The following is a 25,778-nucleotide window of genomic DNA, read 5'->3' on the forward strand; positions in this document are numbered from 1 at the left end:
TATATATAAATTAATTAAAGTTAAGAGGATGAAGTGATCTGTCCATGGTCAAGTGGTTGATAAGCAGTGGGTCTTAAAGAGCTGCTATCCTTTCCAGGAAAAATTTCTGTATGTGATCTTTCAAGTTTCATTATAGACAAATTCAGGGCTTTGCTTGTGAAGCCCCATGGGAGGAAGGTGCCCTCCTCACTGCAGATCTGATACCGTCTGTGCACTGTAGTGTTCTGAAGTAGACTGAAGTTCAGGGTTTGAGAGTAGCAACAAAGAACCCAGTCAAGTGTCAGGCTCTTTATAGCTCAGGATCCATGCTTTTGATTTCCAGCTAACCCTGCCTCTACTTAGTTAAATATTCCATCATATGTACAACAAAGCAGTGCATATCTCTGTGTGTTTGCACAGTATTTCCCTTTTCCAGTCCTTTCCATCTCCTCCTCAGACTCTTTAGTTATCTTTAATACCGAGACTTCTCCAGTGAGGTGACATGGACCCCCTGAAACATTACTGGATATTACCAATACTCTTAGTTTCTCTCCAGAACTTGGTGGTTAAGACCCTATTGGGGAAGACACCACATTCTTGTGTCATTTAAATAACGTGGAGAAATTAAGCTGGTACTGACCTTCAAGCTTCCGCCCTACTGGCTAGCTTTCAAAGTGCTGGAAGGTATTACCAAAGGAGAAAAATAATCATTAATCTTATTCCGCTGTGAACCCTGTGAACTGCAATAACAGCCAGCCTGGCAAGATATGCCCACTGGTACAATAGTGGCACAGACCTCATGGGAGTAATCATACACTTTCCGATAGGATTTAAGGTCAGATCCATAATGTGAAATCCATAGCTGGCATTGTTATCACAGTCAAGAATTTGTGACTAGACAGGTCTTAGACCCGAGGGGACAACCTCTTGCTGTTATTATATAAATACAGAGTATTGAAGGAACAACAATGACTCATTGTTAGACGCATAGATTAGTGTATTTCACAACCCGCTTTAGAGAAGCTTCTTTTTGCAAAAGATGACAAGTAACACAGAGAACCACAACTGGTAAAGATGCAGAGAATAAGAAACCATGCAATGTTCAGTCCTAAGTATCTGTGCCATACACACACCTTCCTGAGGTTCAGGGATTATTTCAGAATGATTGTAAGAGCTGTAAGTGTTGGAAGACTATAAGGAAACAGTGTTTTCCAGACAGCAGGGCAGTTGTACATCAATTGCGACAGCATGCACATAAAAGCACAAGCTCAAGTCAGACAAAATCCTGCATGGAGGGAACAGGTGGACACAATGTCCCTCCTGTAGGTGAGGATCTATGAGTGATTGATAACTGCTGGAAGAGGGAGAGGAAGAAGGAGAAGGGAAAGGAGGGGGAGGGGACTAATGTCCCTCCCCTAGGTGAGGAGCTATAAGGCAATTGATAGCTGCTGGGAGAGGGGGAGGGGGAGGAGGAGGGAGAGAAGGAGGGGAACGGAGGGAGAGAGGGAGAAACAGTTTTCTTTAAGAGTGTGGCATCTGGTGGGTTGACCATGCTCCAGTGGATCACCCCACACCCAAAACTATCTGGATAACACAAATTGGACTCACTGGGTCTAAAAGAAATAAAAAGAGGATGCAAAGTTGAATAGACATGGGAGGAGTTGAAGAAGGGGTGAATATGATCAAAATACATATTACCAGGCAAGGTAGTACACACCTTTAATTCCAACACTCTGGAGGCAGAGGCAGGCATATCTCTTTGGAACCTAGGTCAGCCTGGTCTACATAGTAAGAGAGTTTCAGGCTGGGGGGGCTATAGGGGACACCCAGTCTAAAAGAAAGAGAGGGAGAGAGAGAGAGAGAGAGAGAGAGAGGAGGAAGGGAGGGAGGAAGGGAGGGAGGGAGGGAGGGAGGGAAAGGAGGAAAGAAGGAAGGAAAGAAAAAGACATTTTATGAATTTCTCAAGGAACTAATAAAATGCTTTTTAAAAAGAAAAAAATGCTCAAACTTCCAGGGTGTTCCATATAGAGATTCCTGCTGTGTTCTCTGATTTTTCATAGCTTGGGTGTATACTTATACTGGGCCAATTACTGTATTCCATTGGGATTCTCTCTCTCTCTCTCTCTCTCTCTCTCTCTCTCTCTCTCTCTCTCTCTTAAAGATAAGGAATTCATATTTGTACGTCCACTTAACCATAGTTTGGTACTGACCTAGTGTATTATAGCATAAGGAAGGGGAAAAAAATTATATCAAGCAAAATTTAGCGAATTTCTTTAGTTCAAAAAATTTGTACTTTTAAGTTTGTATATGTTAAAAACTGCATGAAAGCACTTTATGTCGATCATCCAAATACATTTATACTAGAATTAATTATTTTACGTATTTTTTATTTTTATTTTATGTGTATGTGTTGCCTGCATATAGGTAAGTACACCCAGGTCGTGCAATGCCCAAAGAGGACAGAAGAGGCTGTTGGATCCCTTGGAACTGGAGTTACGGACAGTTGTTAGTTGCCATGTGGGTGCTGGGATTCGAACCCCAGTCTTCTGCAAGAAAAGCCAGCGTTCTTAACTGCTGAGCCATCTCTCCAGTCCCAATTTTTTTGGTTGATGTTGTTGAGGCAGGATGTCCCTGTATCCCCAGCTGACCTGGAATTCCCTGTGTAGGCCTGGCTGGTCTCAGTCTCACAGAGATCTGCCTGCCCCTGCTTCCTGAGTGCTGAGATTAAAGGCATGCACCACCACATTCAGGTTTAGAATTGATTTCTTTTTAAAAATTACTCATAGAAGCTGGAGAGATGGCTCATGGGTTGAGGGCACTCATTACCCTTCCAGAAGACCCAGATTCCATTCCCAGTACTCACAGTCACATGGTACCAGGAATTACTACATCAGTAACTCCTGTTCCTGGAGATTTTTCTATGCCCTCTTCTGGTCTCTATAGGCATTGCATGCATGTGGCACACTTCCATTCATGGAGATAAAAGTCATACAAATAAATAAATTAATTAATTAATTAATTTTAAAGGGACTAGAAAGATGGCTCAGTGATTAAGAGCTCTTGCAGAGGACCCAGGTTTGGTTCCCAGCACCCACATGGCAGCTGACAATCATTCATCACTCTGATCTGATACCCTCTTCTGGACTCCTCAAGCATTGCATGTCATGAATTCACTTACATACACATAGGCAAAACACACACACATAAAACAATTTTTAATACAAAAATTAAGTAATCAGTATAAAACTCAACTTTTACCTGTTGACATTACAAAATGTCACAGCAGGGAACTCGATTTTCTCCACATACTGAACCTCTATAGATGTTGTAGTTGGCCATGTGAAGTAGTTGAGCAAGCGGCTATAGATTTGCCACACAAGGAGTGAGACAGAACCCAGAACTACAGACAACCAGATCACTTTGCGAGCTTTGTTCTTGTTCTGGGCAATATTGTATACCCCATGCAAGGAAGTGGAGATGGCAAAGTCATGATCAAACTTCTTTCGGTCAGTTGGAGATGGTAGCCGTTTCTTTGAAAGGTGAATCTTGATCTTTTCTAAGAGTCCTATGCCCATAAAATAGACCAAAAATGGTTATGAGTTATAAACCTTAAAGCCATCTATAAAAAAGTTTAACACACAAAGTACTAGACAGGTTATGCTCTTTATGTGCAATTCATAAAGGCCTAGGGGTCACCTTGCTTTACATGATTTTCTTAGAATCCATTGAGAATCTGCTAAAAGCCTTCTGAAGCATGGCTACTGTTAGGGAAAAGGAAATCCTGACATCACATGGGTATCTTGTCACATCCAGCTTCAAATTCAACTCACTTTGAATAAATTGCTTATGACAGCTCAGAATTTTAAGAAATAAGACTAATTTTTAAATTACTTTTTCTCCCTAAAGAACCACAAAGTTCTTTACATGTGATGGATAAATTAAGCTTATTTTGAGTGTTGTAAGTGAAATCACAAGCAATCATCTCATCAGTTAGTCTTTGTCTTACTGTCTTATGATTTAACTTTTGCTCTGTGACATCCATGCTTTGGACGCAGCTCTTTTACTCCTCTACTGGTCAGTCTGAATGCTTAAAATTCAATGTTGTGGTCAGGTAAGTATCTATTTCCTGCATGTTTAGAAAATGATTTCATCCTTTTGAGACTGTCAACAATCAAGTAAATAAAGATTATTAATATTAGTTGGTAGAAACGAGAGAAAGCTTCACTAAAATATATTCGATAACATGTAAAGTAACCATCCAGGTTTTTCCTTTGCATTCCATTGTTTTCATTTGGCGATAGAAGATGCACAACGTCTGTTCCGAGTTAAGAGATGAGATGCATCTGCAGCTGGAGGCTACAGCTTCTGGTCCAGGTCTCCTCCCGTAGTCCAGGCAACTTCAGCCAAATTTTTGATCCTTATTCTGCCTCTTCTATTAACTGACAGCAATAGCATCTGCCTCATGACTTTTCATATTAAATAATGCGTTATCTGGAAAGGGCTCATCACATTACACAGACTATGAGAAGTACTCAACAGTTTTAGATATTTATATTTTCTATTGATTCAGTGTAGTGAGATAGTAAATGGTTAAATATTCAAGTGATTGAGAAACCATTTGAAGTTCTCATTTAGAGAGTTGATCTTCCTAAAACAAGGGACTCTAGATAGACTGACTAGACTCAGCAGGTGAACTTGCAGTGGGTAATGGCTGGGGGCACTGATAACAGAGTGGGCAGTAACAGGGATGACAGAGTATATGGGCTCGAGTGGGTGGGGGGAAGCTATGGGAGGGTGCCATTTGGCATGGGGGTATAAAGATGATTAAGATTGTTTGGGATGTTCTGTATGAAATACAAAAAAAATTTTTTAAATAGATTAAATAAAAGAAAGAAATGAGTCATTGGACCACTGTGATACATTGGACCATCAGTGGATGAAAGCATTTGCTGTTGTATACCTGATGAACCTGAGTTCTATCCCTGGATCATGCATAAAGGTGAAAGGAGAGAGCTAACTCTATAAAACCTATCTTCTGGCTTCTAGACATGGGCAGTGGTACAACTGTGACCCCCCATACACACACTATACACACACAAAATAATAAATACAAATCTTAAAAAGAAATGAGTTTTCAATAGTCTTATAAATGCTTACAATAAATGTATTTAACTTTCTAGTCTTCTGCTTCAAGTCAATAAATACTTTTGTAAACAATCCAATATTAATTTACTTCCAAAAATCTTCAAATTCTACTTATCATTTCAACAGTATTTAATACCTTGATAATCTCCAAATAATAAGTTTTTTTCCAATTTGAGATATATAATGATATGTAAATTGTGTTTATCAACATTTCTTAAACGTCTTCATTTCATGTAAAGTATTTGGACACTTAAATTATATTACACTTTTAAAGATACTATTATGTAGCAATGTTTATATTAATACCATTTGCTTGATACATATGTTATCAATAAGTAACAAATAAAGTATCTGGTAAAGTTGCAGGGCAAAATCAGAAGCATAGAAATATTATAATTATTAATTATGAGGATAAATTTAATTAGGATCTTTTTTATTACTTAGTCATTACTTAGAAACACTTGGGAAGAATTTATGCCAATAAAATCAGCTCAGTCTCTAGGCACCTTTTGCCTTTCCTGTTGAGGGGATCAGGGCTATTAATGGGAAGAGTAAGCTTGTAACCAGTAACTACTAGGCACAGTAGAGCTGTGATACCACCTGAGAAACAGGTTCCAGACTTACCTTTAGGAACCAGCTCCGTTACTAAAGACCTACTCATTGGCAATTAGGTTAGCCTGACTGAAGCATTTTCTGCTACTTGCTAGAAATATCATAGTCTTTTTAATGAATATTTTGGATGAACAGTGAAGGTGAAGGTGATCTCTGCCTTCCAGAAAGACCAGAACTGAGAAGAAGGGTCCACTGTCCACATGGCAGACTCTTCACTTTCCTCACAGAGGTGCGTTACATGTAGTTATGGAAAGGAGCCTGGTGTAGAATGTTGATCACCATAGAAACACTTTCAGAACACTGAGCAAGTTTTGTTAAAAGTAAGATCTGTTTGTAGATATAAACAAATAAGCAACAAGAACAACAAAATAGATTCTAACATAATAATAGTAATATTTTCAAATTACTTTTGAGTTCTTCAAGTTACTCTTTTGATTATTAAAATCATATTATTCATTTTTAAAGTCATATTAAATATTTTGCAGATAATACTAGGACTCAGATATCCAAATGGATTAAATATACACCCCCCCTCCACTTATTTGTCTTAAGGAATGAACGTTGTCACTGTTCTGAGGATTTTCCTATTCACTTACCTTTCTTAGCATGGACTTTTGCTTTCTCGAACTGATCCATTTTTGCTGTCAGTGAGCCCAAGTCCTCAGGGTGCATCCAGTTTTCATCAGTAACAATATTCATTTTGTGGCCTTTATATAAAATACAGCAGTTGAGGTTGTAAAATGTGAGGGTAATTTAAATATTTATGTTGCTATGTTGAGCCTCATAAAGCACTTACTCCGCAAAGCAAAAACATTGATAGAACCAGCTATGGGCATTTGCAGACTGACAAGAGGCCACCAGAGAGGGGAAAACAGAAAGCGCCATTGGGAAACCACCTTCTCAAACAAAGAATCCTTGACAAGAAGCTGTGGTTTTACAGTGGTCTCTGACCACACTGGTCGATGCTATGGTGTCCCACACAGGGAAGTCGCCTCAGATGTTATCTCGACCTTTCTCGTTATAGAACCTTGATTCAAAATTAAGTTGGAATGATTTTTTGTGTGAAAAATAACTTTTTCTTGAATATTCTTTCATAATAGCAGATGGAGCTGTGTGTAATAGCAACAGTAGCCAGTGGAAATAGGAAATCATCAGAAAATATTAGCAAAGAAGAAATGATTTCTGAAATAGTACAAATTTGATAAAACACGAGGGCCAGTTTTTTTTTATTAATTCTTTTGAGAAATTATCATTTATTTGACTAATAAACGGGAATATGGATTAGCACGTATAAATGCTGCCATCTGTTGACCAAGAACAGAAATTACATGTCGTTCTATTAGAGCCCATTAGAGTTGCCATGGTGATATTTCATCATCAGCTAACCATTAAGACAGTTACCTACATTTTGCATATATTTAGAAATTTGAAAACTAACAGTAGTACGAGTTGAAACTAGGCTTATATGGACGTAAGCTAAGAAACTTCAGAGGATGTTAAGGGCAGAGACTTGGGGGTCAGTCTCCATTCACTGCAGGGAGGAGCAGGACAAATTTCATAATACGAATACCTCAGCGAAATCTCTCTTCTGTAGGGTTGACTTGCAGTTTGGGATACAGTCTCAGAATTCAGGTCCTCCTGAGAGCAAGTATTGATTCTGTCTTCCTTCATGGCTTATCATTGGCCCTTCGTTCTTCCCTTCTTTCCACAAGTCCTTGCAGAGCCCTTCCAATGTATACAGTTACATAATCCCGTGCCAAGTAGACCCGGCTGTCAGTTGCCCACTGTTTGAACTGCTAAAGGAAAAGTCTTGTTCTTTTGAGCGAGACTGGTCACAAGGGTTAGTCCACACAGGACAGGGGAATCCGGGAGTAATGAAGACAAGAGGAAGACGGGGTCCTCCGTGGAAGGAAAAGTCTGGGCCAAAAAGCAACAGAAAAACAGACCAAAAGCCCCCAAGTCACACTTGATCTGCTTCCTAACCTAAGGGAGGTGGCTGGCAGGCGTGCACGTGTGCTTAACTTCCCTGCTATTCACGTTCCTTTCACTTCCTCATTTCCGGGACACGACTTTTTGATATTTTCAGCTCTCCATTTCTTGACTATACCTATTGATAACAAATAAAAGAAAGCTGAATAATTTTATTCAGATTTCTTTACGCATCTGTTCCTCTCTCCCAAGAGGCTATGAACCAACAGCATGTGCCCTTCGTCACACTCATAGGAAAACCTCCCGTTCTCCTGTACTGTAAAGTGGGTTTCCCAGTGCTCTTTCCTTTGCTCCCTTTTGAGTTTTGATTTCATCAATGACTCACTGTCACCCCTCCTTTTCTACTGACTGTAGTAATCTTGAATTTCAACTTCTCTGTACAGTAAGGATTGCCTCTCCACTGCCCTCGATGTTTTGTTTGAAATCAGAACTCAGGATCCCCATCACAAGCACACCTTGTTCTTCTGATGACTTGGCTTCGTTGACTTTCTGAGAAGATATATAGACAACCTCACATTTCCTTCTCCTTTCCCTGCTCTTGACAGCTGTTTTGAATACAGGTGTGTGACAGGATAGATTCTGAAGTCCTTCGTGCCCTGTCCTCATCCTCTTCCTTACATACAAACACAAAGTAAGGACTTCCTTAGTCAACCTAGTCTAGTGGGAACTGTGAGAGCTTTCAGTATCATCAGCTTCCACTTTTGAACTGGCAGCTTCAACAGCAAAAGGTGACTTATTAACACTGACAAATGAAAAAGACTAACTGAAAAAAGGTGAAGAGACAACAAACATCAAACCTTTCATCTGACCTTTCACTTGGATTCTGGGGACAAGCACTATTTGGAATCAATATGTACTGTCTAGAGGAGTATATTTATCCTGGCCCACTATTTGCTATAAAGACACAAATGTGTGTTAGTTATTGAAGACATCCTTTGGCTACTACTTTTCAGTTTGGTTTCGAATTAAAATTTTGCATTTTATTTTCTCTTTGGGCATTGCATGCCCAATGCTAAGTGGTATTTTTATTATTTTTATTATTTTTAGATTTGGATCAGATATACTTTTATTTTACTTAAAATATTTTTTTACTTAATAATTTTGGAAAGTAAAACCAAAGTAAACCTTGAAAGGGTCAAGTTCTACTATAGGCTCTAAGTGTTGGTTAGTATTTTTGTCACAGTATTATTTTTTTATGTTACATAAAAGACACTCTTCAGTTTAAATGGTCAATTTATTTTCCTCTAAAAGTTTGAATTTCATGTTAGTAACAAATAATCTGTTAGTTGCATGTTTAATATTTATGGTAATTGCTCTGCTTGAAGTAACATATTGAATTTTTCTATATTTGGGAATTTGACATACATATGTAATGTGTTCTAATCAGATCTATCCCTACTCCCTTCCCTCACTCCCAACTTCCCCCATATCTTCTTCACCACATTCCCCTCTCAATTTGTGTATTCTTTTTTAAACCCACTGAGCCTATAGAGTGCTGCGAGTATACAGATGTGTATGAGGCCACCTACTGGAGCATGGGTATCCTTTTGGGGGTGGTATCCCTGAAGGAAATTAATATTCCCTTCCCCAGCAGCCATCAATTACTAATAATGCTTCAACTAGGAGTGACACTTCTTGAGCCATTCCCTCATTCATGCTGGGATTTTGGTTGGCTTGATCTTGTGCGGGTCTTGTGCAAAGAGTTCAGGCTAAACTGTCTCAGAGAAATGTACACACCACCCGCATCCCTCCAGGGCTCTTTCTCTATAGCTCTAATTCATACAAACCACATGGTGTCCCCTTTCCAACTCATCAAACATATGACTCGGAGGTCCCCACACAAAACTGGTTGGTATAAAGATTCCACTATAGCAGTACCTGTGCATCAGGCCACAGCATGGAGCTTCCCCTAAGTCTGCTTACTTTTTAAAAATTCTTCCAAAAAGCCTATCCTCTCCTTTTCTCCTTTATATCTCTCCTCTGGTCAAGCTTTCCCTAATTCTCTGGGCCACCCCAATATTTTAGGTTTCTTTTTCTCTAGAGCTCCCTTCCCCTCCACATCATGGGGCTGTTAGTCCACCACATTATCTGACCTCCATGCTGGCTTTAAACCTGCATGGCTTGATGGTTTTTCCCTTCTCCCTCATTCTTCTACTTAGTGTAGCTGTTTGCCTGCCCTGAGGATTTTTCTTTAAATGATAATAGAATTGTCCTAAAGCTTCCATTAAAAACAAATGAATGACTCCATTATATATTGCTTCTCACATTTTGGAGTCTGCAAGCATCTATTGTGTTCCTTTGATGCTTTATCTGTGAAAATGAAAAGGAAGAGAAACTTGATCCAAGCCCAACCATGTTGTGATGACTTGTGATGAACTCCGAGAGAGAGAGAGAGAGAGAGAGAGAGAGAGAGAGAGAGAGAAAGAGATATCTTCCCACCAAAAAGAACAAACCAGATAAACACAGAACCTAAATGAGTTTCAAGACAAGTGAAAAAACAGGACACAAAACACTATTGCACAGAATAGTTACTAAAAAAAAAAAAAAAAGTGCCATGTGCTGAGCCATTTGTTGCAAAGGAGATTTGAATCTCAGAGCTGAGCACTGATCAAGATTGCGCTAACGCACCTTGTTTCCGCTCCCCTTATCTGCCCAAAGTCCAGACACACTCAAGGAAGAATTCCTTCTAGTCCCTTTTCTGACGTTTCATGAATAAAATTCATACCACAGAAAGGTACATGGAGGAATGTCAACCCATCCAGAAAGACGTTGCCTTGTCAACTCACCTGGAGAGACATCGCCATGTGCCATTCTTCTGTATTTCAGATGTTGTCTCTGCTGTCAGCCAACAGGATTTGGTCCTTGCCATTGTCTCTGCTCTAAATCCACTGTGATTATCTAAAATATCATTTTTCAGTCCCTGAATTCCCTTTTCTGACCCTCCTTTATAGAATGGGGGTATGCAAGCCTTTGGACTTGGTTTGGTTAGTGGGTGGTGATGCTTGATGATTGTCTAGTCTATGCTTCCTTTGGCATGTTAATTAATTTGTATGCCTTTTTTTGGGGGGGTCCTTTTGAGACAGGGGCTCCCTGTAGCCCCAGCTGTCCTGGAACTCACTACATAGACCAAGCTGGCCTTGAACTCACAAAGATCCTTCTGTCTCTGCCTCCCGAGTGCTGGGATTAAAGGCATGTGCCACCATGCCCTTTTATCCCAGAAAATTCTACAATGAGGACCTATGTATACTCTTTACTTCCTTTCAAACTTCCCCACATTTGCTTTGTCTTCACTTCTGAAGGCAAAATCTTTTCTTGTTTAAGAATCAGGACATTCTCCTGAATAAATAGAATATAAGGATCCTATTAAGGAAACTTAGCCTTTGTATAACATTATTATTTGATATGCAGTCCATGTTCAAATATCCTATGCTCTTCCGAATTATAATTTTATGGTATGTAATTTCTCCAATCCAGGATCCAATCAAGGATCATAGATTGCAGTTTTTATGAGTGCGTAGTAATATTGATCCAGAATAGATCCATCTGTAGTCATTAATTTATGGGGCCTTTCTGTTTGTTTGTTTGTTTGTTTGTTTGTTTGGATTTTTGAGACAGGGTCTCTCTGTAGCCCCCAGTAGGCCTGGCCTCAATCTCACAGAGAACCACCTTCCCTCCCAAGTGCTGGGATTAAAGGAGTGCACCACCCCCTGAGCTGTTTTGTGTTGTTTTATTTACTTCTCATTTCATTCTATTGTCAAAGAATCCCTGACAGATGATTTGTAGAACACTTCTCAATACAGAGTTGTTTATTCTCCTCTTTGTGGGTAGGTTCAGGTCAAATATTTGTGGTAGGAGCCAGACAAATGATACTTCATTCTTCACAGTGCATCATGTTGAGAAGCCTCCGGTTCTCCTATACTTGGTGACTGACTGTGAGTTCATCTCTTGGATGGGAATCTGCCAAATCTCTCCTTTGTAAATGTATCTTTTCTCTTTCATAATTAATATGTAAATTGCATAGGCAGCTATTTTTAAAATAATATTTTATTAACTCTGAGGATTTCATAGAATATATTTTGATTTTCCCTCTTTTCCTCTCAAACTTATCCCCCTCTCCAAACCCACCCCCAATCTTATGTCTTTTTTTAAAGTCCACTGAAAAAAGAATATCTTGTTCCAAATATTTTCATATAATGGCTTAGTAAAAATAAACAAACATTGTTGGAGAGAATTATTACTTTGGTGTTTACAAAATGATTTGATTACTATCACTCTTTCTAAATTTATTTTTTGCGATGTTTTTATAGTGAAAAGATTGTAAAGATTTATTCTCTGTTTTTACTGATTAAAAAGTTAAATGTATTTATAAATTCATGGATTATTTTATAATTTTATTCCTTACAATTTATTGTGATGATTATTAAATAAGAAATCAATTAGTAATTTTCCTGGAGAAATTAATTAAAATGTTTGTTATGCATGCTGCTATGTAGTTTTTCATAATTATCCATTAAAAGTAAGGAACTAGAAGAAAAACATATTTTGAGAATTCAAATTTTTAATGCTTTAGATGTCAGTGAATTGATTTAAAGCATCACAAAATTTTAGTGTGTAGAAGACAGGTTAAGATCATCTCAGCTCTCAATTACTCAAGTGTTTATAAAGAGATAGGTAAGACAATGTATAGACATACTAAATTCTGGATGTTCCTTTAAATAACTCAGCAATTTATCCATGTTTTGTATATATGTTTCATACTTTTCTATTAGACATGTTATAAAGCAAACTTCTGAACGTTTTGAGTCCTAACAAAGGTGAATTTCATCCATTTTTTCTTTACTCTTGTGCATGACTATAGCTAATAAGTTGCTAAACTTGTTGCCAGAACAAAATTCTGAATCTTATTTGCATGTACCTATTGAAGAAAATGCTTATCCTCAGATCTTTAAATATGAGAAGCAGCTCTTTTTTGCAATACAAAGGGTAGGAAAATATTGTGTATCTGTGTTCATCATTAGCAAACATTAATTAAATACACTATGGATATTTCCTAAATATTTGTACACTGGAAAACCCCATACCTAGCTGCTGAACTCAGTGTTTTGAAAGCAAAAGACAGTTGGGTGAATGCTGACGGGCTGCCCATTCAGTAGTCCCAAAGGTCTGCCATTGGCTCAGCCTGTGGGAGGGTTCTGTTTGGCACTCAGCCATATCCGGGACATGAGGTTATACAGTTTGTCCTTAAACACGAAGAGGTAGTTTGTGCAGTATCAGAAATATCCCTGTCATTGGTCAAGGGAGGGGGAAGGATTCCACTAATACTTAACTTGAAGGCCCATTAAATTTCGAAATGATGTGTCCATACATCACATGACACTGAGGGTCAAGGTTACCTGGAGAGAGTTTCTTCAAATATTCTCTCTGCAATTTTATGTTCCTGCCTGCTTTCTCAATGTTGAACTTTCAGTTCTGTGTTATAGAATACTAGGCAAAATTTGCCTACATTTCAACTCCCTGAATATCCAAGGGTATTAGAATAATCACAAAACATTTTTGTGATTATTCTAATACCCTTGGATATTGTTCTAATGGAGGTTATAAATCCTATGCTTAGCACTTCTTTTAAAAAAGGAAACAAAATTTGAAGACGGCAAAATAAAAAAGTAGAAAATTACAAAGTCAAATCATGGAGCATCATATGCTAGGAATGCTTAAACTTCTATCATATGGATTTTGCATACCACAGTGGAATAAGCAGTGTCTCCAAAAACTCTGTCTGTCCAGAATCCCAGAATTTGACTTCATTTGGGTAGAAGCTTTCCAGGATGTCTCTTTAGAGGATCTCATTATAAAATCTTCTTGGATTTAGGAGGGTCCTATATCCAAATACTGGTGTCTTTATGAAGAAACAGGAAAACCAAGACAAAGAAAAGAGAGAGCCATGTGGAGATGAAGGCCGATGGTGGGCTTAAAGCTGTCAGTGCTGAAAATGCCAGCAGCCACCTGAAGCTGGAAGATGCATCTAGGAAAGATCCTTTTAAGGCTGGCAGTGGTGGCACAAACTCTTAATCCCAGCATTCAGGAGGCAGCAGCCAGCAGATCTCTGAGACTGAGGGAAGCCTGGCCTACATAATAAGTTTTCTAGGCCAGCTGGGGCCTAGAAAAAAAAAAAAAGAAGAAGTAAAACCAGAACAAAAAAAAAAAAAAGAAAGCATCTCTTTAGAGTGTTTCAAGGTAGGATGGCCCTGGTGGCACCTTGACTTTGGGTTCAGGGCATCTTTGATTTAGGACTTTAGCCAACTTCATTTGTGGTTTTTTGTTACAGCAGTTTGAGAAAACTAATACATATACCAAAGGAGAAAGCACGTGGGTTTTAACCGACTCATCAAAAACAAAAAAAAAAACAAGAAAGCATCTCTTTAGAGTGTTTCAAGGTAGGATGGCCCTGGTGGCACCTTGACTTTGGGTTCAGGGCATCTTTGATTTAGGACTTTAGCCAACTTCATTTGTGGTTTTTTGTTACAGCAGTTTGAGAAAACTAATACATATACCAAAGGAGAAAGCACGTGGGTTTTAACCGACTCATCAAATGCCTTTAACCTTTCTGGCATTTGGCAAAGCAAGGCTATAAACTGTAAGCTGTAGCTTAGTTTTGCTGTGAATTTTAAAGAATACCACTGTTATTATATGTTACACAATATCAGATAATAGATTACACAGTTGTACGGATTAATGCATGTGATAACTGATAGGGATACTGGGATAAACACAGATGCAAAGATTTTCATCAATTATAATTGCAATCCAAAGGCAATAAATAGTTCACAAATGTGAATCTTCTAATGTTTTCAATATATCAAGACCAATATGAAACACTTTTGCACTATATTTGGGTTTAAGCCTAAGGATAATTATCCTCATTAACAAACGTGGAATGCCTGTTGGGGTCCAGATACTGGTTCCAGCTATAAAGGATACATCAGTGAGAAAAACAGACATCTTGATTCTGATGGAGCTTCTGCCTTAGCAGGGTCAGGCACAAACCCAATGCATTAATGCCTCCTAAAGTTGAAGGGAATAAAGCACACTGTAGACTAGAAAGTAGAACAGCACAGAAGTGCTCCAAAGTCCTCAGTGTGAGGAAATGGCAGTGGTGATGTTAATACACCTGGTGTGGAGTGAAGATAGACTCAGGGAGGCAAAATATGGCCTGACTCTTGGCAGATAAAGGAGTTGCTTAACAGAAGATGAGCAGAAGATGGTGGGAAAGGACTGGAGATCAGGGGGTACTGGCAGGCCAGGTCACACTGGACTTGTAGACCAGTGAAAAGGTTTGTTTTGTTTTACTTCATTTTTCAAGTGAGTTTAAAGAGAAATGACAAGATCCAATTTAGACTTAGTTTTTTTTTTTCAATTTTATTTATTTTACTTTATTTTGGGTTTGATTTTGTTTTGTTTTGTTTTTTTTTTGTCTTTTGTTTTGTTTTGGACAAGGTCTGCGTGCATCCCCAGCTGGCCTGGAAAATTGCTATGTAAACCAGGCTGATCTCAATCTCTGTCTCCCGAGTGCTGGGTTAAAGGCATGAACCATCATGTCTGACTCTTTAAATGTATTTTTTATTTTATATGTACAAGTGTGTTCCCTGCATGTATGTAAGTGTACCACATGCATGTAGCACCTGCCAAGGTCAGAAGAGGGCTTTGTATTCCCTGGAACTGGAGTGGTACTGGGAACTGAATCCCAGTCCTTGGGAAGAGAAGCCAGCTCCCTGGATTTACTGTTCATTATATGGTTGAGCAGACAAAAAGGAACAGTGGCTATGCCAGGGTGGGAGGATTACAGAGAAGTTTGTAAGTATTGCCAGATTCTTCATGCAGTTTTAAATGCAGAGACATGTGGGATGTGAGAGAAAGGGTCCTGGGTGACTGCGGTTTTTAAAGTGTGCAACTAGAAAGACAGAGGAATAGTCAAGTGAACTAGAGAAGGCTTTCTATAAATATTTTGTGGAAGTAGAACACTGAACTTGACTCTGATCATATTGAACCTGAAGTATCCATAGGCCATCAAGCAGGGGAATAACTGGGTACTCTCTTTATTTTTAAGTAAATTATTTTTAGAATTTTTGAGAATTTCATAGACCATTCAACATATTTTGATCATTTTTACCCCTCCTCTTCCTCCTGACTCCTCCCAGATTCACTCCCTGTCCCTACCACCTCCCAAATTCATGTTTACTAGACCACTTATTCCAATTTGTGTGGCAACAGCATGGTGCTGTCCAGTGGAGCATGGTCAGCCTTCTAGGGGCCACAGATTTAAGGAAAACTGACCACTTCCCCAAAGCAGTCAACTGCAACAGCTTCTCAGCCAGGGGCCAGGGCTTATAAGCCCCTCCAATCTCCATGAAGGAATGTTGACTGGTTTGATTTTGTGCAGGCAACCTCAGGTGCTGTGAGTTCATGACTATCAGGATACTGTCCAGAAGATGCTGCTTGACTCTGGTCTTCCCAGAGTCTTTTACAATCTTTCTGCTCCCTTTTCCATGGTGATCCTTGAGTCTTGGTGGGAGAGGGTATAACATAGATGTCCTATTCATGGCTGAACACTTAGACACATAGACACTTACTGGCACTTTGACCAGTCATGAATTTCTGCATTAACCACCATCCACTGAGCAAAGGCACTTACCTTATGAGGTCTGAGAGCTACAATAACCTGTAGATACAGAGATATGAATTTAGAGGGCAGTCTGATACTATATCTATTTAGCAAGATAATAGTAATAGTAGATTTACCACTGGGTCTACCCGGAGCTGGATCTTGCCAGACCAGTCTTTATTGTAGCTCATAGGGTTTACAGCTGGGGAAGAATGCTAATTACCCACCCCACCTCCCCCAGCAGCCTGCATAGCACCTTCTGGTACTATGAAAACTATCTACTGGTTAGGAAGCTGCCTGGTCAGTACCAACTTGATACCTCAGTGTCCTGTGGCCAAAATATATGATCACTTAAGCAGCAGGGTCATACCATCAAGTTCTGGAGTAATACAGAGCAATGGAAATAGCCTGTTATTGTTTGAGAATTTGGGCAAATAATTCTGGGATTCAAAGAGGAGGTCTGAGTTAGACATTTGGGGTTGATGGTAAATAAGTGGAAATGAAGGTCATTACAACGAATCACTAAAGCAGAGACTACAACTAAAGAGAGCATCAAGTGTTGAGCCTTGCATCTCTAATTTTTAAAGCTACAGGGAAAGAGAAGCATCAATGGAGTGATCGGTGAAAAAGGAGTGAGCTGTTCTTGAATCCAAATGCAGACGATGAGGCATAGAAGAAGCCTGGTCAGTTCCTTAAAATTCTGCTGCTGACACGTCTCAAAAGAAGAAACACAAATGATTATAAATATTTCAAACAATGTTCAGCATCCTTATTAATCAAAGAGATGTAAATTATAACTGCTTTGAAATTTCATCACTCCAGTCAGAATGACTATCATCAAGAAAACAAATGTCAACATCTGCTGGAGGGGAGGCGGGGAAAGAGGAGCCTTCACAGTGCTGGTGGGAATATAAATTGATACAGCTACTGTGGAAGTCTGAGCGGAGGTTCCTCAAAATCTAAAAATAGGGACTGGGGAAATGGCTGAGTGGTTAGGAGTACATGCTGCTCTTTCAGAGGACCAGAGTTCAGTGGCCAACACTGGGGTCAGCTTGCTCACAGCTGCCTTCATCTCCAGTCCAGGGCAACTGAGGACATTTTCTGGCCTCTGAGGGCATCTGCACACATGTGGCATACACTAATACAGGCATACATATATGAAATTAAAATAACTCTTTCATAGTAGCTCAAAGTAGAACTATTACATGACCAGCTACATGCCTCTTGGGAATACACCTGAAGGACTCTGAATCAGCACAACACAGAGATACATGTACATGCGCTCTTCACAATATATGAGAAATGGAACAGTATAAATGTCCATCAATAGATAAACATATAAAGAAAATCAAACCTATATGTACACTGTAAATATCCACATGATGGATATTTTTCAGCCATGAAGAAAAATGAAATCATAACTGTAGGAAATGGATCAAACTGGAGAAAATCATGTTAAGCAAAGTAACCTAGAATCAGAAAGGCAAATACCACGTTTTTCTCATATGTGGAACATAGATTTAAATTTTTATGTGTGTAGGTCATAAAAATTGAAAGGGGACCACAAGAGAGGAGGAAGAGTTCTGAGGAGAGGAGGAGGGGAAGAAAAGAGAAGTTTACTGAATTCGGGCGGTGTGAAAGCAGAGAACTATTTTGGGGGAGGAAGGAGACCATGGAGAGGAGGGAAGGAGGTTTATGAAGGAGAACAGCTGGTAGGATGAATAAAAACAAAATATACTGAAAATGCTGTGCTGTAAGACACGGCTTGGTTAACTGAAACAAATGTGCTGCCGATGAGCCAAAGTGAAGCCTGAACATTAGCTTTAGGAAAGTGCAGAGTTTGAGAATTAACAAGTTCAGCATGTAAGTGATTTAAAGAAGGGCGTAGGAAGAGAAGCTGGACACAGTACATGCAAACAGCTCTCTTGAGGAATTTTTTTTTTTTTTTTTTTTTTTATTCAGTAAGAGGAGAGCCTGTTCTAGTGGCCTTGGGCTCTTAGAGAACCTCTCATATCAACATCTTCTAGGCTCCCTTTTATTTGCTCTCGGGCCATGAAAGTTTGCTAAGTGAAGCAATAAAACGGTGCTGCCTGGGAAAATAAGATTAATAAAAGTTTTCTCAAGCTAGAGAAATAATAGCATGCTTTTTTATGTTTACCAACACTAACAGAAATGATTCACTTAAGAATGAATATGTGGGAAAGAAGGCACGATTGTCAGAGCAAATTAGGAGATTTTTATTTGTTGGTTTGGCTTGGTTTGGGGTTTCAGTTTTTTTCAGATAGAATCTCACTATGTAGCCATGACTGGCCTGGAGCTTGTGGAGACTCTTGTCTCCTGAGTGCTAGGATTACAAGTAAACTCCAACATACTCAGCATAGGACAAACTGCCCAAGGGGTTTGAGCAGTTCATGATGTAATACACAAACCAAGGTTTGAACAGAGAGTTCAAACATTTGGTAAAGGGAAGGGTACTGAAATCCAAAATCAGGCGTGCGCAAGAACTGGAGGGACTGATATAGGCATTCTTGTCTATTTGATTTTTTGCAAAGTTTTCAGTGAAATCAAAATAATCAACAGAATAGAAATTGAACTTGAGGAGAGAGGAGATGTAAAACTTGGTAGAATGAGCTGGGCTGGTGGTGCATGCCTTTAATCCCAGCACTCGGGAGGCAGAGGCAGGCAGATCTCTGTGAGTTCAAGGCCAGACTGGTCTACATAGTGAGTTCCAGGACAGCTGGGGCTACAGGGAGACCCTGTCTCAAAAAGATCCCCCCCAAAAAAATGGTAGAATGAATGAGTCCAGGAATGCATCAGGCATGCTGACAATGCCAAGAGCCCTAGGAAGATGTTCTTGGCTGTAATTTTGAACTGAATGGAGCTAAGCCCAGTTTACGGAGGAAGGAAGAAAGGCTTTACAAGGACTTTAAGAAATGAGTAGGAGTTGGCATGGCCACACACATTGGTGACCCCAGTACTCAGGAGACTAGACAGGAGGAGGTATAGCTTCAGGCCATCAAGTGGGGAGTAGGAGGAGGAGGAGAAAAAACAGTAGTTCTTAGGACCAGTGTCTAGATCTCATGGCCCAAGGACTGGGGAGAAGAGCCGTCATGTGAGAGAACTCCTGAAGGAATCTACAGATTGATGATTCTTTTCAAGAATAAGTAAAACTGACTAGAGACATTGCTTTGCTTACAACTTTTAGGAAGGTGATTTGCAGAGATTGATCTATGTAAGAATTATCATTTCAATTGTACACAAATTTTCAACAGAAATAGAAATTTTCCTAAAATGATGTTAAAAACAATTATTTCCCTAACTTTGGAGAGGATATTAATTAAATTAATGGTTGGTTATTCCTGGGAGAAAGTACATTGGGATCCAGCATTTTCACATTGATATATTTTTATAGATATTTTGTTATTTTATGTATATTAATGTTTAAATACTAGCAAAATCAAGGAATCATTTGTCTCCTGATTGTCTTTTAACTTGATATGTCCTCTCTCCTGAAGACAACACTGGGTTTTCAAAAGCATTTTACTTTCTAAAATATTTTTCTGAATAACATTGTTTTCTGTGTGTTTAAATTTTCTCTTTACATTTATTTATTCGGTGTCAAAGGACATCTTATAGGAGTTGACTCTCCTTTTACCTTGTGAGTCTCAAGAATTGAACTCAGGTGTTAAGACTTGATGCCAAGTATCTTTATTCACTGAGCCATCTTTTAAAAAATATTTTATTTATTTTTATTTTATGTGTATGCATGTATTGCCTGCATGTAGGTAAGTGTGCCCGTGTCATGCAATACCCGTGGAGGTCAGAAGAGGCTGTTGGATCCCCTGGGACTGGAGTTGGGGACAATTATTAGCTGCCAATTGGGTGCTGGGGTTCAAACCTGGGTCTTCTGCAAGAACAACCAGTGTTCTTTACCACTGAGTCATCTCTCCAGCCCCTCATCTTGATGGCCTTCTGTGTGTTTTTTAACAAGCAGTCAAATAATTAATACAAGGGGCAACCAAATGGAGCACATAGTCAATAGCAAGTCTGAGTGTTCATTGAATACAGTGCAAACACCAGATTCCACCCTGAGATAGGAAAACAGTAGATGCAGAGGCCACACAAAAATGCAGTAAGAAATTCTTAAGTAGGCACACACTGATGTGGTGGGCGTTCCGCTTCACCGTGGGCAAATGCTACTGATGCAAAAAACAAAAACAAAACAGTAAGTCAGGAGTGGTGGCACATGCCTTTAATCCCACCACTTGGGAGGCAGAGTGGGTGTATTTCTGTGAGACTGAGACCAGCGTGGTCTATATAGTGAGTGCCATGCCAGCTGGGGCTAAAGGGAGACCTTGTCTCAAAAAGACCAAAAAGAAAAAAAAAAAGGAAAATAAGGAAGGAAGGAAGGAAGGAAGGAAGGAAGGAAGGAAGGAAGGAAGGGACATTGTAATAGAGGAAGCATTTTCAACCCATGCTTAACAAGCAAGGGAATTATTAAGCTACCCTTGGCATTGTAACTTTCCTAAGAACTGGGTTATCTTTATTTTAGTAGAATTATAAATCATGAATTTTCCTCTTTTTGTTGACTGCTAGAAAACTTGGAACCACGTTTGGTCCCTGACTGATAACTACGTATGTCCTTTTACCTGGCATGGTAGTAACGTCATGCCTGGCTTAATTAATTACATTTTTCTGTACTGCTTTCCTTTTTTCCTGTTGTCCTTATGTATATAACTTTTTAAAGCAGAAAAGAGAACATATAGAACTTATTACATGCATAAGATACAGGACTAGTAGACTTTATTTTAAAATATCCATTAAATGTATTTTATAAATGACCCGATAGATACCACTTCCTTAGAAGAGAAAGGGCATAAACAAAGATTGAAAAACAGTATTTTTAATGAACTGCCTGCTTGCATGCATTTCCTTTAATCAGCCCATTGTCCTCTGAACAAAACTGTGTGACACAGGAGAATGATCATTGCATTCTTGGAGTGAGGAGACTTTTTGAATGGTTTTGTCTCAATTCCATCTCTAAGTAGCGCATACATTTCTGAAATAGTCCGGGCTTTATCTTCCTATCTTTGAGTGAATTGGTCATAAACTGACAATTTTAATTAAAATCTCAGGGCAATATGTTTTGTGCGGGAAGGTGTAATCAACTGCTGCCTTCTGCAGAGGAAAGGACAACGAAGTGGGTGTGGCTTCTCTAAAAGGTGGACTAGAGACAGAGCAGGGCCCAACTAGGGGTTTGCTAACAGTTTGGTAGGCATCTGTCTTTGCTTTCCAGTTGCTTTGATAAAATACTCTGACAAAAACAACTTAAGGGTAAAAGGATTTACTTTTGCTCACAGTTCCTGGTCACGGTCTATCATGGCCAGAAAATTAAGGCAGCATCAGCTCAAAGCAGTTGGTCACATGATATCTAGAGTCAGAAGAGAGCAATGCGTGCATGTGTGCTAGTGCTCAGCCCACTTTCTCCACTTCTACATAGTCCAGCGCCCGTTGCCTAGGAAATGGTGCCACCCACAGTGGGCAGGTTTGCTTAACTCAATATGATCAAGAAAACCCTCCATAGACATACTCAGAGGCAAGACTCCTGGGTCTCTAGCTCCAAGTTGATAATTAACAGTAATCATCACATTATCTTAACAGAAGTATCTCATAGATTGCTTTGTGGTTTGTTATTGTATGAGCAGGAGAAATATTTATGTAATCAGAATTACTTTTAAGACAAATTCATACTAAAATTCACTTCCATACCTGAAGTAAAATAAGTAATTTGAAAAAAATTACACATCACACCTGTATTATTATTCTGTGTTTTAAATTCTTTTGAAACTAGTATAAAAGGGTTGAAGATTACCTATAAAATGATTTATTTCTTCCTATTGAACAAGGTTTTTTGCATTATTTAGAATCAGAATTTTAACTGACTGCCTTCTAATGGTAAGAGTATTCAACTGCATTGGGTCAGAACCAATGAGGAGTCCTGCCCCGACCCTCCCTCCTTGAGGATGGTTTTCTGGGCAGGAGAGGTCCAGTTGTATTTCAGCAGTCACAGAGAGGGCACCAATTCGGGTCTGCTTCCAAGTCATCACCAGTATTTCTGGAACTCTGAGAAAAATGAAACAAAAACACAGCTAAGCTTAATGCATATGTGCGACCCTTTGTACCATGCAGAGAGGGAGATCAGCAATGTGTTTGTAAAAAAAGACACTTCACAACCGATATGAATATACAAAAGAACTGAGTGAATTGCAGTTCCATGTGCCCTGTGATTACAGACCAGCAGAACTCAGAAAAGCTATGCTGAAGCACACATAAACTATCCCTGCGGCTGATCTTTGGTTCTAGTAGAACTGAGGTAAGAATTTTGAATTTGAATACACTGAATATTCAGTTTTATCTGTATGTTTTGAGGAATTTTCATTGGAATTAAAATTCTCTAAAGGGAACAAGAAGTCTCACAACTGGTCTCATGTTCACTCAGATCTTTGCCCGGTGACTCACTGCATGTAGGTTCAGCTGGTGTCTCCTTCACACAGGCACCTGTTCCCATCACCCTTGTGTTCTGCAGTTCCCTGCCTCATAGGCCTGTTTCATTTGTCATACAACCCCAACTGTGATCTAGCACTACTTTACTACTTAATTTTTTTTTCATTTTTTTACTGCTATTTCCCTCTCTCTAATGGTCTTATGTTTATGAAAGAATCAATGTGCTTCTGTCCTGCACATCACTTTAAACCTAGGCTCTCTAACCCGGATTGCATAGTCATCGTGTTTGATATGCTCAGTGAAGGAATGCTTGTGGTGCAAATCCAAATAACCTTGCGATAAATATGAGCCACTAGTTAAGACTACGTTGTTTTATTTTATCTGTGGTGCCATGGATTGAACCTCACATGTTAGGCAAATACAGTACTACTGAACTGCATCTCCAGCCCTTATTCTAGCATATTATTTTAAAGAATTCTCTACCACTAGATTAATATTGAATTTTGTAATACCTAGTCAATATTTGAAATACCTACAATATATATAATAAAAAATAACATGCATAAAATACTAATCATTTCAGGGCTAGAAAGATGGCTCAGCATTTAAGAACATTGGTTGTTCTTGCAGAAGGCCCTGGATTCGAATCTCAGCACCCACATGGCAGCTAACAACTGTCCGTAACTCCACTTTCAGGGGATCTGACAGCCTCTTCTGTCCTCTGCGGGCATTGCATGACACAGGTGCACTTACCTACATGCAAGCAATACACGCATACACAGAAAATAAAAATAATAAATAAAATATTAAAAAAATACTAATCATTTCATTTGCTGATTATGAAAGCTTTGAATCTTTTAGTGCTATAGTGATATTTTATACTATTAACATGTGATACATTTCTCCCCATTTAGCTGCCAAAACAGACCTAAAGATTGAAGTGAATATGGAATTGGTGAGACTCATCCTTTCCCAGATGTGTGGACACTAGTAAGATTGCCACATGTGTCAGATTCTTGCTTATGGAATTAAACAAAATTGAAAGTCAAACTCAAATAAACAAAGAAATATAGAAATGAGTTTATTTATTGCATTTAAGGTAGCTCTAAATGTTCAACAATGTAAAAAAAAAAAAAGAAAAAAAAAAAAAAACACTTTCATTATAAAGAGGAACACCAGTAAAGATAGAGTCTAATCGTAGGAATTTTGTGGCTCCTTGGAAGGAGAAAGTACAGATGTCACATGAGAAAATGCTTGGCTAGCATACGGTCTCCATCAATGAGCAGAGTTTCATACCAGTCTGGAGTCTGTCTCAAAAACAAGAATAAGCTGCCAGCTCACTCACTAGATAATGAACTGTGTGTGTGATCGAACAATGACATCCCAGTGTCTGGTGTAGTAAAGCATTCAAAAATTGGGTTTTTTTTCCCACTTTAGTAAATTTTCTGTAATCATTTGTACAGATAATAATTTTACAAATATAAGACACCTTGCAGTGATCAAGTAATCATTAGAATTAAAAGCAAATGCAAGTATAGAATGAACATGAACTGTCCTCCACAGGCTACATGCTGAGCCGTTAGTCCTACTAATAGTGCTATTCTGAGAGGTGGTGGAAACTCTAGAGGCTAGGGGCTACCCAGAAGACGCAGGCTGGAAGCTAGACTTCAAAGGCTTTATCTGGTTCCAAATCCCATTCTTGTTCTGCTTCCTGTCAGGCAGGACCACCTCTTCCATAACACACACACATACACACTCACACATACACACGCACACACACACACACACACACACACACACACACACACCACACACTCCTGCTGCCATGGTGTTTTGCCTACTCCCAGATTCAACAGAACCAAGGACTATGGGGTTAAACTGCTAAAACTGTGCACTAAAATAAACTTCCTCTTTTCAAATTGTTCTCTTGAAAATTTTGGCCAAAGAAACCAAACAAACCCAAATAGCCATGGCAAAGAAGAGTTAATTGTGCCTGAACTTTTACTAAGAAGCAGAAGTTGTCGACTTACAAACAAAAGTTGACCAGTAGACAAAGATTACTGATAACTAAAATAGGACCACCTGAACCTTCGAAGTTTTAACAAGCACACTGACTTTCTTTTGACCTCCCTGTGTCTCTTCCTCCCAGGCACAGAATATGATAGGGATGTTTCTTCAGTTGCATAATGAGAAACTTTACTTCATTTGTCACTCAGATGAGCAAAGGGTGATATAAAGGTAAGGTTAGATATTTTGAATTGTTAGCTGTGTCCTTAAGGATCTGATCTAGGTGGGGTTCAGAAGACAAAGAAAAGTGACACACAGAGCCAACGCACTGGAAATACAGCCTTAGGAGCAAGCCATGCAGGAAAGCAGGTGACAGCAATCAAATCTGATAAGTGCTAAGGATTCAAATAGGAAAAAGTCTGTCAGATCACTAAGGAAGAAGCAATTGCTCTTCTTGGAGGTGATTCAGAAATCATCACCATGAAAGATGCTTTGAAGTGTATTTTCAAGACAAGATGTCTGAGCAGTGGGTGACCACGGCGTGGAGACCAGAAGTCTGTAGTCCTGTGCTCACTGTGCATCTCCCCTGAGGTAGATGAGTGGGAAGTGATGGCAAATAAGATTTGAAATTCTATTCTTCCTAAGAAGTCTTCACTTCTGTGCTAATGAGTGCCTTACTCGGCAGATTTGGTTGACCTAAAAAGATATAATCAGGATGGATAAAGGCTCTTCCAGACAGTAACCCAAGATACTACTGGAAACATGAACAGCAGACCCCAATTCTATCCAAAGGAATACTGACAATGGATTGCCGTTGATAAGGAACAGCTGATCCTCCTGGAACAGGGACCTCTGGCTGACTAGATTTACCAGAAGGGCAGAT

At 39.1% G+C, this 25,778-nt stretch overlaps 1 protein-coding gene and 1 long non-coding RNA gene across 2 annotated transcripts in view; one reads left to right on the top strand and one right to left on the bottom strand.

Annotated features, from left to right (window-relative positions):
• Positions 1–6,595, bottom strand: part of Asic5 (acid sensing ion channel subunit family member 5) — a 30,476-nt gene extending 23,881 nt beyond the window's left edge. Inside the window, exons 1-3 of the mRNA XM_008854304.2 lie at positions 6,533–6,595; positions 6,333–6,443; positions 3,238–3,544 (exon numbers count right to left, since the gene is read on the bottom strand). Coding sequence (XP_008852526.2) covers positions 3,238–3,544; positions 6,333–6,443; positions 6,533–6,572 — 458 coding nt within the window. The 5' untranslated portion in view covers positions 6,573–6,595. The remainder of the gene's footprint in view (positions 1–3,237; positions 3,545–6,332; positions 6,444–6,532) is intronic.
• A 4,940-nt stretch (positions 6,596–11,535) lies between these two features.
• Positions 11,536–13,652, top strand: LOC115067815. The gene is made up of 2 exons (XR_003847189.1): positions 11,536–11,657; positions 13,595–13,652. It is a non-coding gene; the product is annotated as an uncharacterized LOC115067815 (long non-coding RNA).
• Positions 13,653–25,778: the final 12,126 nt, after the last annotated feature.

This window comes from Nannospalax galili, unplaced genomic scaffold, assembly GCF_000622305.1.
Source record: "Nannospalax galili isolate Female #2095 unplaced genomic scaffold, S.galili_v1.0 scaffold305, whole genome shotgun sequence".
NCBI classification, from domain to species: domain Eukaryota; kingdom Metazoa; phylum Chordata; class Mammalia; order Rodentia; family Spalacidae; genus Nannospalax; species Nannospalax galili.